The sequence below is a fragment of the Diceros bicornis genome, chromosome 4 (genome assembly GCF_020826845.1).
Source record: "Diceros bicornis minor isolate mBicDic1 chromosome 4, mDicBic1.mat.cur, whole genome shotgun sequence".
NCBI lineage: Eukaryota > Metazoa > Chordata > Mammalia > Perissodactyla > Rhinocerotidae > Diceros > Diceros bicornis.
The window spans coordinates 48,495,703-48,512,058 of NC_080743.1; the positions used below are offsets into that span (position 1 = coordinate 48,495,703).

Below are 16,356 nucleotides of genomic sequence, written 5' to 3' on the forward strand. Positions count from 1 at the left end.
GGTGAGGGACTTAGGTGCCACTCTCCGACCTGCCATGGCCCCTGCCTGGCTTGCGGGTTCATTGATGTTGTATGTATCATCCACAGGAAAGTTCTTATCCCTGCGTGATCCTCCATGTTCTCTCAGTGAAGATGTTTGTGGACCAGTGAAAGTGCTTTCAGAGCCTCGCTACTTCGGTTACTCAGGCCTTGGGAAGTATATGTTTCAGTGGCACAGATTTTGCCTTTACAGCTTTTTCAGCCAGGCTTCCAGAAAACTGCCATGGTTGTTTTTTCTCCTTAGTTTTCTTTCTCATTAATGTAAAGGCTAAAGGTAAAACCAAAGTATTCTCTATGTCAGATTGGCCATAGGAAGAAGGAAAACCCCTCAAATTCCAAATCTCCCTCACACTCCCTTTCACAAGAACACCATTCAGTGGCTCCAAGTTAACGGTGACTAGTTAGGCAGTTCTCTGCGTGTCCATGAATTCAGCTTGATGCCTGAAATTGTGACATTGAGATGTTATATATGAAGATGGCTGTAAGACTATAGCATTCACTCTTATCACGTAAATAATTCAGCAAATATTTAATTAGTGCTGGCAGAAACTGTCAGGAAAGCACGTGGGATACAAATATGCCCTTAAGAAGCTCACAGCATCACAGAGGGGAGACAAGTAAACACATAATTCACCATACTTCATATTAGAAGCAAGAATAGGGAGAGAAATGGCAGAAAGGATAGAGTGGTCAGCCCTGCTCCAGTGAATCAGGCAGGACTTCAAGGAAGAGGAGGTACTTAAGGTGTGTGATAGATGGATGGGAGCTCACCAAGACGAGGTGGGCTTGGGGTTGGGGGTGGGAACACAAAGGGCACAGCCTGTAGGAGTAGTCAGTTCCCATAAGTGCCAGGCTTCCAGGCAAAGTAGAATGAGGAATGTTTGTTTTCCTTTGGGGAGTCGTGTTTTTCCTGGGCAGCTGCAAGGCAGTGGCCCTACATTATCCTGTGTAGGTAATGCAGGCATTCAGCCGCTGTGGCCGAAACAAGGACAGGAGGGGCAGAGCCTCCTCGGGGGAGGGAAGTGACCCACGCTTGTCAAAGCTTAGGGTGCAGCGTTTTTATTTACCATCCACTGCCCCTTCCACTGTGCTGATAGCATGTTTCTCAACTCTTATTCCATGAAATGTCACCGTAATTAGAAGGGGGAAAAAAAACGAATGGGCAGTTCAGGTCATAGGGGAAAACTGGAGCAGAGACAAACAAATTTGTGACATTGACAGAGCCGATGAGTTGCTCAGAGCAGAGGCTGGGTGTGTATCTAAATTCCTGGGGTCCTTCTTGCTCTTTAGTCTCCCTAATATTCATGACAACTTGAGGAACATCTCTTATAATCTGTGTTCTAGTACAGTGGGGAAGAATAAGGCAGTGTGGCACTATTCAGCGGAGGAAAGAAAGCAACCTGGGGATGGTTTATTTCTGTCATGTGGGTACACCAGGATGTCAAATAGTAAGTAAATAATAAAAGCTCAATTAAAAAATAGAAATTTTACTAAGTATTTGTATTTCAAACGTACACTGTAGAATGAGATAAACTTCAAAAAAAAAAAAAGGAAAAAAAAACACTTTTGAAGTTGATTTTAAAATACATTATTCTCTTCTCCTCACCCCAAACCTTCTCCTTGAGTTTCCCAAGCACACAGGCCAGGTAACCTTAACTTCGTATTTGACATGGTACCTTCCTTTTCTCCCTTTTCCCTCTTCTTTCTATCAACCCCTGATTCTATTACCCTAAGCAACAAGGACCTACTTGTTTCTAGTATTCCTTCTTATAGTCAGTTAATTTTTTCATAGCTTCCTGAATGGAACACATGCTAAGCATTAAAAAATAGAAGTCTTTACCCAGCATATTGTAATTTTTGTGCTTTTGGTTTAACACATTCAAGTATAGTGTTATGTCACTAGTTAGCTCCAGAATTCTAAGACAACCTAAGTCGAGCAGATAGTACTCGAGAAGGAGATTTTGAGACAGACATCTTGGCATCAGGTCCAGACTCCGCTGCTTACTCTAGTGTGATCATGTCTGAGCTGCAGTTGTATCATCTGTAAAATAGGAATGATAATAATAATAATAAATACCTACTCTAAAAAGTGGTTGTTGGGATTAGAGAATATTATGTAAAAGTTGGCTGATTATTAATTATCTGGTTATAAGGGTGCCGCAACCTTCTTATTTAACATATCTTTGATATGTATTTTTCATTACTCAGATATTAATTTGTTTTTAGGATTATATAAGCATGCAGTCCATTTTAAAGCAATAATTAATTTTTTCAGATTATCGTATTTCTGCCACATCAGAAAAATGATTGATTTGATTTGACATTTCCATAAAGCTTAAGATTTGATGATTTCAAGGGAGATACTAAAGCCACATTTTGTTACTTCCTTTAAAATTTATCTTCAAGCTTTGTTCAATCTGTGGTTGATCTAATCCACGCTAGTGGCTTCAAATGATACCTCTTCATGGATGACTTAGCCTGGTGTCTGTATCCAGCTTGAATCCATTCTCTTCTCTGAGGCCCCACTCTGTCCAGGCTGGCCTGCATCGTGTAATGACCTTCCCGCACCCATGCTGGCCACTTCTGTTCCATCTCTACATTGCAGCCAGAGCACCTTTTCTTGACATACACCAACACTATCCCTTTTTGGGAGATACCATTTATTCTCAGCCTCTAAGCAATAAGAATCCAAATATTAAACAAAAAACCTCCCAGATGCTTCATTAATACCGAGTCAATAGTAACTGTCTCAGTTCCCTTCACTTCTGCTTACCTGCCTTTTTTCCTCTTTGGAGCTGGAAGGCTCTGCATGGCACCTGGCTCTATACTCACACGGTATTTGCCATATTTATGTTCCTTTCCTCTTTCTTGTTCAAGGCACCTGCTGTTGGTGTCTGTCCCCAGTTGTGTCTGATTTTCTCTCAGGTCTGCTTTCTGTAGATGAGTGAATGATTGTACCAGTGCTTTTAATGCTAGCCCCTCAAATCCTTTTTGAAAATACAGTATAATAAATGCCCAACTTATGAACTCAATTTAGTGATTGTGGTAAGCATAGGAACAAAAATACAGATGTTAGTTGTAAAACAAAAGTAGATTTAGCTAGGTCAACCTGAGAGACTGAGAACATTTTTCTTTTATATTCTTCCTTTTCTGCTATGTATGGGAAAAGAAAAGATTTCCAGCTTTTTTAATTTGCAAGTGATTTTTCGATTTGAAGTGAATTAGTATAAAAAAGAGCATTCATTCTGTAGCTTTAGAATTTGGCTTGTCATTTAAAAAAATAATAGAATCATAACTTTAATAATCCAGCCAATTAAGGGTTTGAATCACTTATAAATTTATGATTTTTAAAATTTAAAGCCTCATAAAAAACACATTTTTCAAGAATGTCACGCTCATCATTTTTAGGTTTATTATAGTTTAATTTCTGATGTCCTGGTGATATCCTCGTTTGGGTTTTACCCTGGTACTAAGTATTGACCAGAGGGGCAAGAAAATAAGCTAACAGTTGGGTCTAGTCTGGTGGGTGAAGTCTTTCCAAAACTTTAAAAACAGATTATACCAATACATTTTCTCGAATACTATAGGGATCACTCTCCTGGTGTATCTTATCTGAGCTTTGACAAAATAAAACTCTTTAGATCACACAGTAGCTATGTGATAAGTATGTAAATTATATTTGAAAAGTTTTTAAAATTGAAAACAAAAGAAAACATTTGAACCAAAATCTCATATGATGGGGGACAGGGGATGTGGAAAGCTGGTTGTAGACACATTGTCCTAAGTAACTGAGTTGGCATTTCAGAGTCAACCACTCCAATTCATCTAGATCTGTCGGGGATCTCCTGGGTTCCAGCTTCACATTCTCTAATTTGCTTTTTTAAAATCTGGCAATGCCTTTCAATTTTTCTGTCAGTTCCCGAATGTATTCCAGGAGAAACAGGGAGATGCATTAGCCCAGCCAGCATTGACTTGAAGAAAAATTATTAGAAATTACTTTGACACTTGGAACTAGCAGCCTGAGAATCAGAATTTGGAATTCGCTGGTCAGACATCCCTTAGGATACTTCTTCCTAAAACTGCCATCCAAGTTGATAGCTATCCAGTTATTGGAAGGATGGTATTATAGCCTTTTTGATGGATTTGAAAAGTTCTGCAAATGTGGTCAACAGAATTGTTGATTATGGAGTAGCCACATTAACCACTCCTTACTGATCATAAGCACCAAACAGATCAGTATGAGCCTGAACATCTTGGCCATATAAACAGGCTAGCAGAAATTGAGGTGCAGGATAATCAAGGCTAAAGTTGCAGACCAGATTTTAAAGGCATGTAATCACCAAAACAAACACTAAGAACATGGAAAATGTAAAAGCAAGTGTTTGAACTCTAAGGTATTAAAAACAAATACAATTAGGCCTTGTTCATTGGTAATTGTAAGAGAAAGGATATCCCTGTGACAAATACAATCCTCTCTTTTCTAGGCCAACCTGATACCTAATATCGGATTCATTTTTCGACCTGGAAAAATGTCACTGTAGGCATTCCTCATGAGTTGAAAATTCTACCACAGAACTAACCATATATCCAAAAATGAATGAATTTTTCATAAAACAGAATTTCTTCAAATTCTAGAACTCTTTTAATATCTTTTACGTGAAACTTTAAAATATATTTCATCCTTTCCTTTACAGAACCTTAAATCAAGGCTTTTTAACATGATTTAATCTTTTTTGATGACTCAGGCCATACTTAGTGTGGAGTCTGGTGATTGGTGGCCTTGAAGAGATTGAGGAATGTTTGGAGCAGGGGTGCTAGAGAAAATGAGTTGGAGGACTAGGGGGTGGTGATCTCAGAGTGGGATGTTCAAAATCAAGATTTTAGAGGCAATGCAGTTATTGAGGATGACAAGGTCCAGGACAGGAGTTCTTAGCCTGATTGCCTGTGAGAAGCATCTGGAGAACTTAAAAAATGTGCCAGTGTCTGGGCCTTACTCAGTGGTCTCAGGGACCCACACTCCTTCCAGCTTTGACTTCACCATCCTTAATATGAGGCCCTTGTCATCATGGCCCTAGATAGAGCTCCAGCTTTCAAATGGACATTCCAAGCAGTAGGATGGTAGAAAGGAAGAAGGGGCAAAGGGCAAATCAGCTGTCTCTTTAAGACAAGTTCCTGGAAGCTGCCCCATGATGTTTCTGCTTACCTTCATTGTGCAGAACTTGATAACACTTGTGGCCACACCTAGTTGTGAGGGAGATTGGGACATTTAGTCTTCACTCTGGGGAGCCATATGCCCAGCTCAACATTCTATTACTATGGAAGAAAAGAAGAGTCGATATTTCGAAATAAGCTAGATTCTCTGCCTCAGGAGGGTAGTGGGCTACATAGTCTGGTAATGTGATCTTCAGACGAGCTGACAATTTTGAAGTTTGGTCATCTACCCCTATCTCACGTTCTCAGGTCCATGGGTATAAAAGGAAAAGCAGCCTCCAGGTGAGAGGGATCTAGTTCGGTGAGTGATTTCCTTAGGGGACAACCAAATTTCAACTGGGTCAAGAATGGAAAGTACAGAGAAGTTAAGGATATGGGGGCTTTTCCTGATGGTGACATTGTTTCACTGCCCACCATCCCCCTTATGTCTCCTTTTTCTCCTTCACTAGCATATATTCCTTTATTATAATAATCACTCCTTTGCAAATCCCCGCATCTCCCTGGTGCCTCTCCCCTCTGTGGTACTCCTGAGAAATCCCCAAGTCTCTGTAAGCTTAACTCCCCGCCGCCTCCTCATCAGGTTGATCACTGCAGAGCTCCTGTGCACGTTCAGCATGGCCTGGTGGTGCTGCGACATTTCCCCTGAAAGGACCATGTCCCGCTCCTCTGAGCCTATCTGTCATCTTCCTCCTTAGATTTCTTTCTTTTTTTTTCAAGATTTTATTTATTTATTTATTTTCCCCCCAAAGCCCCAGTAGATAGTTGTATGTCATAGCTGCACATCCTTCCAGCTGCTGCATGTGGGACGCGGCCCCAGCATGGCCGGAGAAGCAGTGCGTCGGTGTGCGCCCGGGATCCGAACCCGGGCCGCCAGCAGCGGAGCGCGCACTCAACCACTAAGCCACGGGGCCGGCCCCCTCCTTAGATTTCTGACTCCACCTCTACTTCCCCTCCCTTCAGCAGTTGACCTCACTTGATAGTTCAATGAAAAAGAAATGAAGCAATCAGATAGGAGTTCCCTCACTGCCTGCTTCTGAACCCACATTCTGCCCTCCTCCCTTTTGCAATGGCATCTCCTTGCTTCTATGAAAGGCTAACCTCCCTACTTTGTACACTCAAGCCCATCCCTTCTTGCTTTCCCAAGCACTTTTCTCCTGCAAGGGTATCTTCTCTACTGGATGGCTTTCATCAACATGCGCACACTTTAAAAAACATGCCAATAATCTTTGACCTCACCTACCTGTCCAAATACTGTCCCATTTCTTGGCTCTTCTTCACAGCAAAACTTATGGAAGCCACTTTGGACGCATCTGCTGCCTGCAATTACTCAACCTCCTCTACTTCTTCAGCCTTGTCCAATCTGGCTTCCATTCACACTCTACTGAAACTGCAATTCTTAAGTGTCCTCTTTGTTTCCAAATATAGCTGCACATCTCTGTCCTCATCTCATTGACCTCTAAAGCAGCATTCGACATGCTTGACCATCCCTTCCTCCCTGAATCAAATTTCCTCTCGTAGTGTTTGCAACACCACACTCCCCTTTTCTTGCTTTCTCTCTGACTCCTACCTGTGAGTCTTCTGTAATGATTCTCTTCTACTCAGCCTCTGAATGTGGACGTGTCCTGGGCCCCTGTGCTGAGCCTTCTTCCCTATCTATAGGTTCATAAACCCTCATGTCCTCTCCCTTGAGTTGATGACTCACATCCGAATGCTTGCTGAGCACCTCCACGTGGATGTTTTATAGGCATCTCAACCTCTGCATGTCTAAACAGAACTCTTCCTTTCCCACCACTTACCTGATATCCCCTCACAACCTGCTCCGTCTCAATAAATGTCGCCACCATCCCCTGAGTGGCTAAAGTTAAAAACTTAGGAGAAATCCCTGACTCTCTCTTTCTCTCCTACCCTCCACATCTCATTCGTCAGCAAGTCCTGCCAGTTCTGCTTTCAAAATATGTCCCAAATCCATGAAATTTCATCACCATTGCTTCCACCCTAGTCCAAGCCACCATTATCTCCTGAACTATTGCCGTAGCCTCCATGGTCCTCCTTTTTCCTGTTGTAATGCATTCTCTAAGAGTGGCCAGAGTGATCTTTAGAAACATAAATCCAGTAATTCAGTGTCTTCCCTTTGCACTAGAATAAAATCCCAGCTCCTTACCATGGCCCAGGGCCCTGCATGATCTGATGCCCACCCACCTCTGTGGCCTCATTTCATACCACCCCACTGGAGCCACACTGGTGTGTCTTCACCTGAGGGCCATTGCACTTATTGTCATGTTCCCTGAACAGCGTTTCAGGGTTCGTCACTTCTCATCATTTAGGTCACAGTGTCACCTCCCCAGAGAAGCCTTGCCTGAAAACCTTATTGAAAGAGGTTCCCTCCCAGTCTCTCACTCTGTGCTTACTTGTTTAATGCCTATCTTATACTCCATGAGGAGTGTACACTGGAACTTATACTCCATGAGGGCAGGGACCCCGTCTAGCTCCTTCACATCTCTATTCCCAGGGTTTAGAATAGTTGTCAACCTCTAGTAGAAACTAATCAAAGTATTCATTGAATACTCGAATGCAAAAGTGTCTGGAAGATGTTTCAATTTTTTGTCATGTTGCTTCTATCACTTTCTCTTATTTAAATTATGACTGCAAAAAAGAGCAGTAACTTCCTGATTACTATTTCTAAGGGCAGTGACACTCTAGTTTACTATTTCTAATCCAGACAGGGCTAGGAAAACCAGTTAATTAACTTTGTTGTTAAGAATTGTCTGTGAAGAATGGGAGAATTTAGAAGTAAAGCACAGCATTAGTGAGGGGCATTACCTTATTTATTTTCCAATGCCTAAATTTTTTTTTTTGCATAAAGATGTCCATAAGCCATCTTATCAAGATCTTTATCAATTCATTATTACAGGAAGTACAAGAGAAGGAGAGAAGTTACATGTACTTTGGGCCATAACGACTGGTTGTCAAAGCAGGGGAAGGGAGGGTCTAAAAGATGGAGAAGGGGCAACCAAGAGGGGTGCCTCCTTACGTGTTCTCCAGAAGGGGCTCTTAATAGACCTGTCTTCGCAGACTCTAGGACAGGGGCTGCAAAGGGGAAAGATGAGCATTCTCGTGGTTCTCTGAGGTTACCTCTGCGACACAGGTTGACTTATCTCTATAACCAAAGATCACGTTAACACATCACTAGACAGGGCTTTAGGTAATGGCATTTTAAGCAGAGGATGATTGCTTTCTCTTTAAGTTCATAAGTTTCCCTAAAGTAGAAGATAATAGTACTCAAGGGATTTTTTTGTTTTGTTTTTGTGAGGAAGATTAGCCCTGAGCTAACATCTGATGCCAATCCTCCTGTTTTTGCTGAGGAAGATTGGCCCTGGGCTAACATCCGTGCGCATATTTCTCTACTTTACATGGGACGCCGCCACAGCATGGCTTGACAAGTGGTGTGTCAGTCTGCGCCCGGGATCCAAACCGGCGAACCCTGGGCCGCTGAAGCAGAGCATGTGAGTTTAACCACTATGCCACCAGGCCGGCCCCAGGATTGTTTTTTTTTATTAAGGTAAAATATACATAACATAAAATATATCATTTTAACCATTTTAAGTTTATAGTACAGTGGCATTAAGTACATTCGCACTGTACAGCCATCACCACTATCGCCTGCAGAACTTTTTCATCATCCCAAAAATTAGTGTTAATTAAACACTAATTCTTCCTTCCCCGAGCCCCTGGTAACCACTATTCTATTTTCTGTGTCTATGGATTTAACTATTCCAGGTAAAGGAAAAACACTCCTCCTGTGTCTTCTCTATTGTCAACTACTTTATTTCTGATATTTCTGGCCACTGAATGTGTGTGGGAGTGGTGGGGGATGGGGGTTCCCACATCAAGCAATTCTGCCACACCAGCTGAGTGTCCTACAATTCAATTCAGTTCTGACACTATCTACCTGGATAGTCTAGATTACACTTAGCATTAGATCCCACAGGTTAAGTCCCACAAGACTGGCCCTGCCAACCCCTTCAGACACCAATCCAAGTCCAGGTTGTTTCCTGTGCTTCCGATCGACCACCTATAAATCAGAGATTCCTGTAATCTCCTCCTCGGATTAGATTAATATGCTAGAGCAGCTCACAGAACTCAGGAAAGCATTTTACTTACTACATCACTGGTTTGTTATAAAAGGATATAACTCAGGAACAACCAGTTGGAAGAAATGCATAGGGCAGGGCATGTGAGAAAGGGCACAGAGCTTCCATGCACTTTCTGGGCATGCCACCCTCCCAGCACCTCCACATGTTCATCAACCTGGAAGCTCTCTGAATCCTGTCCTTTTGGGATTTTCTTGGAGGCGTCATTACATAAGCACGATTGATTAAATCATTGCCCATTGGTGACTGAATCACCCTCCAGTCCCCCCTCCCTCCTTAGAGGCCTAGGGAGTGGGACTGAAAGTTCTAACCCTCTAATAATGCAGTTGGTTCCCCTGGCAACCAGCCCCCATCTAAGGGGCTTTCCAAAAGTCACCTTATTAGCATAATCTCAGGTATAGTTGAAAGGAGTGTGTTATAAATAAAACAAGACACCCATTTCACCTTTATTGCTCTGAAACTATTTCAGGAACTGGGAACAAAACTTAATATTATAACAAAAGACTCACTAAGGCTCTTGTATAGGATATTACAAGGGTTTCAGGAGCTATGTGTCAGGAACAGTGGATGAAGACCAAATATATATTTATTATTATAAATCACAATGTCACACTCATAAATGGAATCATGCAATATTTGTCCCTTTTTGTCTGCTTATTTCACTTAGCATAATGTCCTCAAGGTTCATCCGTGTTGTAGCTTGTTAGAATTTCATATTTTTTGAAGGCTGTATAATATTCCATTGTGTATATATACCACATTTTGTTTATCCATTCATCTGTCAATGGACATTTGAATTTGTTCCACCTTTTGGCTATTGTGAATAATGCTGCCATGAACATTAGTGTAAACATATCTGTTTGAATCCCCACTTTCAGTTCTGTGGTGTATATACCCAGAAGTGGAATTACTGGATCATATGGTAATTGTATCTTAAATTTTTTGAGAAAAGTACTCAAGGGATTTTAAACCCATTAATCAATTGGAGAAAAGAGCTGTTCATTTATTGCCTCATATATGTCATGTAGTATGTGAGGTATCAGAGAAACAGAAATTAATGGGACACGGCTCTTCATTTCTAGAAACATAGGGGTTTAAGATGGGGGACATAGTCAACAGATAGGTAAATAGTTATTGTATACTGTGTTCTGTGCTGTAATAAGATGTGTACAGAATACTATGGGAGCACATTATAATGATAATGATTTCTAGTGTTTCTGAAGACAAAATCTTCTTGGATGTTGTCCAAGAAGGATGCTCTACTGCATTCTGGTTAATGGTGGGTAATGCGGTGGAGAAGTTCCAGTGGACAAGTTTTTGTTGTACATTTGTCTTTTTAATAGCTAACTCAATCCATCCATCCTTTCTGTGACCTAAATATCTCTCTTTTGTTTTTTCTTCCTCTAGTGGTTTTTAATTGCCAACAGATCTTACAAAGTCAGTGCAGCAAGCTCTTGCTTCTTCAGTGGTGTGTTTGTGGGAGTTATCTCCTTTGGTCAGCTTTCAGATCGCTTTGGAAGGAAAAAAGTCTATCTCACAGGTAATCTCTTAGAGTGTTCATGAACTGAGTAAGAGGACTTATTTCCCTGAGGTTCTCAGGGCAGTGATAAGGGGACTGTTTCCTAAGGTTCTCAGGGAATTGCCCTGTGGACACAGAACTGATTTTTATTCCACTGGCAAGAGGCCAAAACGCAGCCAGAGTTGCTTCTGGCTAAGCATTCTAAAGTGACCAGCATACCTGGGGAGGCCAGGTATTTGCAGTGTAAGCTTTTCATTGATGATGTGCTTTCTGCACCCCCAAATTCTAGTTTATGCCATGTTTCTAAGGAGAACAAAGATTGAGACAGTCTACTGGATCCCCATCCTCATATCTTATGTGTTGATTCATTTCAAATGATGTCTGCAGGACTCAGCGTGGTTCTCTTGACAAGCTGAGTATAAGCTAGGACTTTTTAATTTCCAGTATTATTGTGAATAATTGAACACTGTGCATGATGGACAGAAATCAACTTGTAACAAAGAAGGAAAACGCAGTTTTTCTTTATCGTTTTTAAGAGAAACTGTTGAAGAAAAAAACATAGGAAATTTAAGTTTACAAAGATTTATCTTTACAAACTAATGAATATAATTTATTACTTTCATCAAATGCTATTTTGCCTCTGGATTACTGAATACTGTTCCTCTCTTTCTAGGTTTTGCTCTTGACATCTTATTTGCTATTGCAAATGGATTTTCCCCCTCGTATGAGTTCTTTGCAATAACTCGCTTCCTGGTGGGCATGATGAATGGAGGGATGTCGCTGGTGGCCTTTGTCCTGCTGAATGAATGTGTGGGCACCGCCTACTGGGCACTTGCAGGTACTGCTTAAATCCATGCAGATATGGAGACGGGGAACTGCTCCAGAAAGCTTTGTAGGGAGCCAGTTTAACCCTCAACTCTAAAAATGCATTTGGCCTTGAGGTGCTCTATTCAACTGTTAGATTTGCTTTCCTACGTTTGTTCTGTTTGACCTTAAATGAGTCATTTTATTTGTATTCCTCTGTGGCAAAGAAAAAAGAGAGAAAGGAAGAAAACTGTCACAGTGGAACCAGATGGTTGCCCAATTCAGTGTGAAATTCAGAGCGTGAGAGAGTCCCCTGAGGGCCGGTACCCTGACCTGCACCCAGGACAGAAGTAGGACTCTCACGGCACCTGGGACTCTTCTGTGAGGAACTTCCTTCTTCCCTCTCCCATAACCAGGGTCTTCCCCAGAGTTTTGTCCTCTGCCTTTCTGTATAAGCTGGTTTCTTTCCAGCATAATCTTATACACATCTTTGGCTTCAAATATGCTAATGAATTGCAAGAAGTTTGGAAAAAACCTAAATGTTCAGCCATAGGGGATTAATTGGAAGTGGCCTAATTATTTAGCAGTAAAAAAATAATTTGGAAATTTATGCTTGATTCAAAATGATATTTGCATTATGTGTAAAATACTATATAAAGTATGTACAAAGAAGTATAAGTGAAAATTGAAAACATCCATTTTTGACCAATTTGCGATGTAATGCTTAACAAGAATAATGAGGATAATTGATCGAAAATTATTGAAAATTGAGAAAAACAAAATACTAAAGTATGAAAATTTTCATATTAATATATTTAATTGTTTTTATAGTATTAATATCTTATAACAAAAAGAATTGATGTTCATGGTAAAAAAAATTAAGAAATTTATACAAGTGAAATATGAAGAATACACGTGGTCCTAGCCACCTAGAGACCAGCACGGCTAATGTATTGCTGTGTGTCCTTCCAGAGCCTTTCCTTTGCATATCTGTTCCACAACACTCATTTATTAAACAGACCCTGCCATGCACCAGATACTGCTTTTTTAGGCACTTGTGATATAAGGGTGGGCAAGCCAGGGCTGGGTGGGGGAAGGTCCTTGCTCTTACGGAGCTTATGTGTTAATCAGGAGAGGCAGAGCAAATATGAGATAATTTCAGAAAATTATAAGTACAATGAAGAAAATTAAACAGAGTAACAGACTAGACAGTAATTGTGGGGTACAGTTACATTAAATAGGGTAGTTAGAGAAAACCTCAACGTAGGTGTTTGATCTAAGACCTGAATGATGAGGAGGAAGACCTAGGCGTGTGAAATTCTGAGAGAACATTCCAGCCAGATAGAATGGCAAGGACCAAGACTCTAAGGCAGGAATGAGCTTCCTTGAGGGCCTAGAAAGATGCCCATGGCTGCAGTGTGGAGAGTCAGGGGGAGCCTGGGCTGAGATCAAGTTGGAAGTACTAGATTGTGTACGGCCCATGATAGGCCAAACGAGGAATTTGTGTTTTACAGGAAGTGCAGTGGGAAGCCAGTAGGTGAATTAAATAGAGGAGCAATAGGATCTTATACACAGAAAGATTACTCTGGTAGTGTGTGAAGAATGGATTGTAGAGGAGCAAGGGTAGGAGCTGAGGGGTCATTCAGGAGGCTATTGTGGTTGGCCCCCTGAAACCTGGTAGTGGCTTAGACAAGGTGAGGGTAGTGGAGGAGGAGGAGAGAGGGTGCATTTGAGCTGGATTTGGGTGGGAATATGACTGGCTAAAGGATCATCTGAGAGGGGGAGAGAAAGAGGAATCAAGGAGACTTCATGGCTTGTGCTTGAAAACTGGGTGAATCATTGGTGCCATTTATAAAAATGAAGTCATCACTATACACTATTTTCTAACCTGCTGAAATTTAGTTTTACTTGTATAAACTGAGCAGGAATAGCAGAGTTGAAATTAATTAAAAATAAGTAGAAAAGGAATCTTAAAAATAGGCATAGATACCTAAAGGCCCATAAACAGTTATAAAACCACCTGTGTTACTCCAGGATTATAATACATAAAGTGGTGATTTGACATGTTCATTTTTTATTAATTTTTTTAACCAAATAACTCAGAGCCTTACCACATCTACATCTCTACACCTTACCCTTGTTGTCATTTCCAGGCATACATGTGCAGCTTCTTGCTGGATATTAGATATGAATGTCTGTTGGCCCCTCAAATAAAAGTATTGCTTTCTTTCACCTAAAATCTCCATCATCTCTGGGACCTTCCCATCTATGGTAATATCACAGTATTTAAGGTCATCAAACTAGAACCTTTGAATCATTTCCTCTTGTCCATCATACCAATTGATACCAAGTCTTACTGATTTTAAGTGACAGAGACTCAACTCTGATAAGCTTATGTATAAAGGGAAATCACTTGGTTAACAGAAGCAAACCACAGAACAGCCAGGCCTCAGAGATGCCCAGAACCAGGAAGTCAGATGCTTCTCAGCTCTGTTCCCCACCCTCTCTGAGAAGCTTCCTTAGTTCAGACAGGAATTAGGGCCCAGCAGCTCTCAGCTTTCACCATCAAGTCCAGTATTTAAAATCCTGAGGAAGAGCTCTGATTGGCCCAGTTGGAGTCACCCCTGCAGCTAGGGGATCTGTGATTGGCAGCCCCCACTTGAACCACAGGGATGAAGTAAGGGGAGGTTAGCTTGCCAAAATATGGAAGAGAGGTTCTTGGAATTAGAAAGGGGTGCTAGGTAGACAATATTTTGTAATAGCTACTCACCACAGGAGGCCTCCAGATGGCTTTCTGGGAGGTTGATAGATATAAAGAGCTATACCCATAGTACAGTAGGACAGTATAACTAACATTTGTATAGCATGCATTATTTCATCTGAAACTAACAACTACCCTTCGAGGTAGGTATTAGTATTTCTGTTTCACTGATGGGGAAAGTGAGGATCAGAGATAGTTAGTCATTTGCCCAAGGTCACGCAGTAGTGTGTGGCAGAACTAGGGTCTGAACTTGGTCCCTCTGAAGTGGTCCCATCCTCTGGGCTCTCTTCTTTGTGCCTTCTTTGTTGTCAGTAGATACTGAGTGCTCACATGTGTTCTGACCAGTGATGAAAAGCCTTATTCTTGGAAACCAGGTGCTATTTGAAGCACTATAATGAACCTGTAATAGCTATTGATTACCTTAAATTTCCAGGGCAGTCACACTGTCCCCGTTCCCTTACTTATTGGACCACATGTTCTGACCTTGCTGCACGTGCCGTCCCGTCAGCTCTGCCTTTGGTTCTCCCTTTTCCGCACTAGGGCAGATAGATACACGTCATTATTTTTTGTCGCAGATTGATAATCTATGGACAAGAATAAAAGAAAACATTGTTTTACAAGATAGTTGTAGAAAATTCTTGTAACAAGATCAACAAAGTCCTGTTGCTATGGGATGCCCTCTGAAATCGCCTTTCCCTAGAAGGGCGATGAGAGAGAGGAATGGTACAGAATGTGGGCTCTCCAGTCAGACCGACTGGGGTACGAGTCCTGGCTGTGTCTTTAGACAGCGGCCCCTCACTTTCTGATTTACCTCCTCGTTTCCTTTATGGCTAATGGTACCTCCTTTATAGGACAATGTATGTAAAAGGCTTCATGCTCAGTAAATAGTAGCTATTACTACTACTTGACAAATAGTGACTACTTGTCACTATTTGACAGTAGCAGTTAGAGGAAGTGTGTCAGAGGTATAAAATTTGCAAGCCAGATATTGGGCAAGCCAGCGGGTTTAACCCATCTTAGCATTTATTTAAAAAAACATAGGATTCTTAACAATCCCATGGTTGGTTTTTTTCTAGCAGTGTGCTGACAAAAATCCATGCTTCATGGAGCTTTCTACTTGGGAGAAGCAGACAAGAAACAAATAAATATAAAATGTCGTATATGTGATGGTGATAGATTAAGCAGGGAAGGGGAATGGGGAGAATTGGGGAGTAGGTTGTGATTTAAGATAAGGATTTACTGGACAACATCTGTGATAAAGACGAAGTCCCAGTATTGCAATAATCTCGTGACCTAAAAACCTTATCGCCACATAGCAAATAATATTACCAGGCCTCAGCCATGGGTTCAGGCAGATGTCAGTACAACACTCAATGCAGAGAGCATTTGGGCAGACCCTTAAAATTCATCTTGACCACATGTGTTTTGTATTTTTCATTTGTCCTTCCTCCTTTTCCACTGATTTGCCAGCATCTCTTCTAGTTTTATCATCTGATGCTCGATTTTTGTGTAGGTTTTCCTTTTCTGCTCACATCTCACAAGGAGGAATTGTCTCTGTGACTTGGGTTGGAAGTCGTGCTGCAGGTGGTGCTTGCTCCAGTAACAGGTCTCTCTTCCCTGATTTAGGATCGATCGGTGGCCTCTTCTTCGCAGTTGGCATCGCCCAATATGCCCTGTTGGGATACTTCATCCGCTCCTGGAGGACCCTCGCCATTCTGGTTAACCTGCAGGGAACAGTGGTCTTTCTCTTATCTTTGTAAGTAATTCTTCCTCTTAGAGTTTTAATTTAGTAAGCAGAAGGAATCTCTTAAGAGAATGTGGGTCAATGAGCGACCTTATTCCCTTTCAGGAGTTTGCCTGAACTGCCTTTGG

At 41.4% G+C, this 16,356-nt stretch overlaps 1 protein-coding gene across 6 annotated transcripts in view; it reads left to right on the forward strand.

Moving 5' to 3' along the window:
- Window positions 1-16,356, forward strand: part of SLC22A15 (solute carrier family 22 member 15) — a 71,488-nt gene that overhangs the window by 26,398 nt on the left and 28,734 nt on the right. For all 6 annotated transcript variants that reach the window (XR_009219772.1, XR_009219773.1, XM_058538887.1 and 3 more), the window contains exons 3-5: window positions 10,808-10,940; window positions 11,593-11,757; window positions 16,111-16,240. Coding sequence is in view for 4 of the 6 variants with exons in the window: in XM_058538887.1 (XP_058394870.1) it covers window positions 10,808-10,940; window positions 11,593-11,757; window positions 16,111-16,240 (428 nt within the window). In the remaining 2 variants the exon portion in view is untranslated. The remainder of the gene's footprint in view (window positions 1-10,807; window positions 10,941-11,592; window positions 11,758-16,110; window positions 16,241-16,356) is intronic.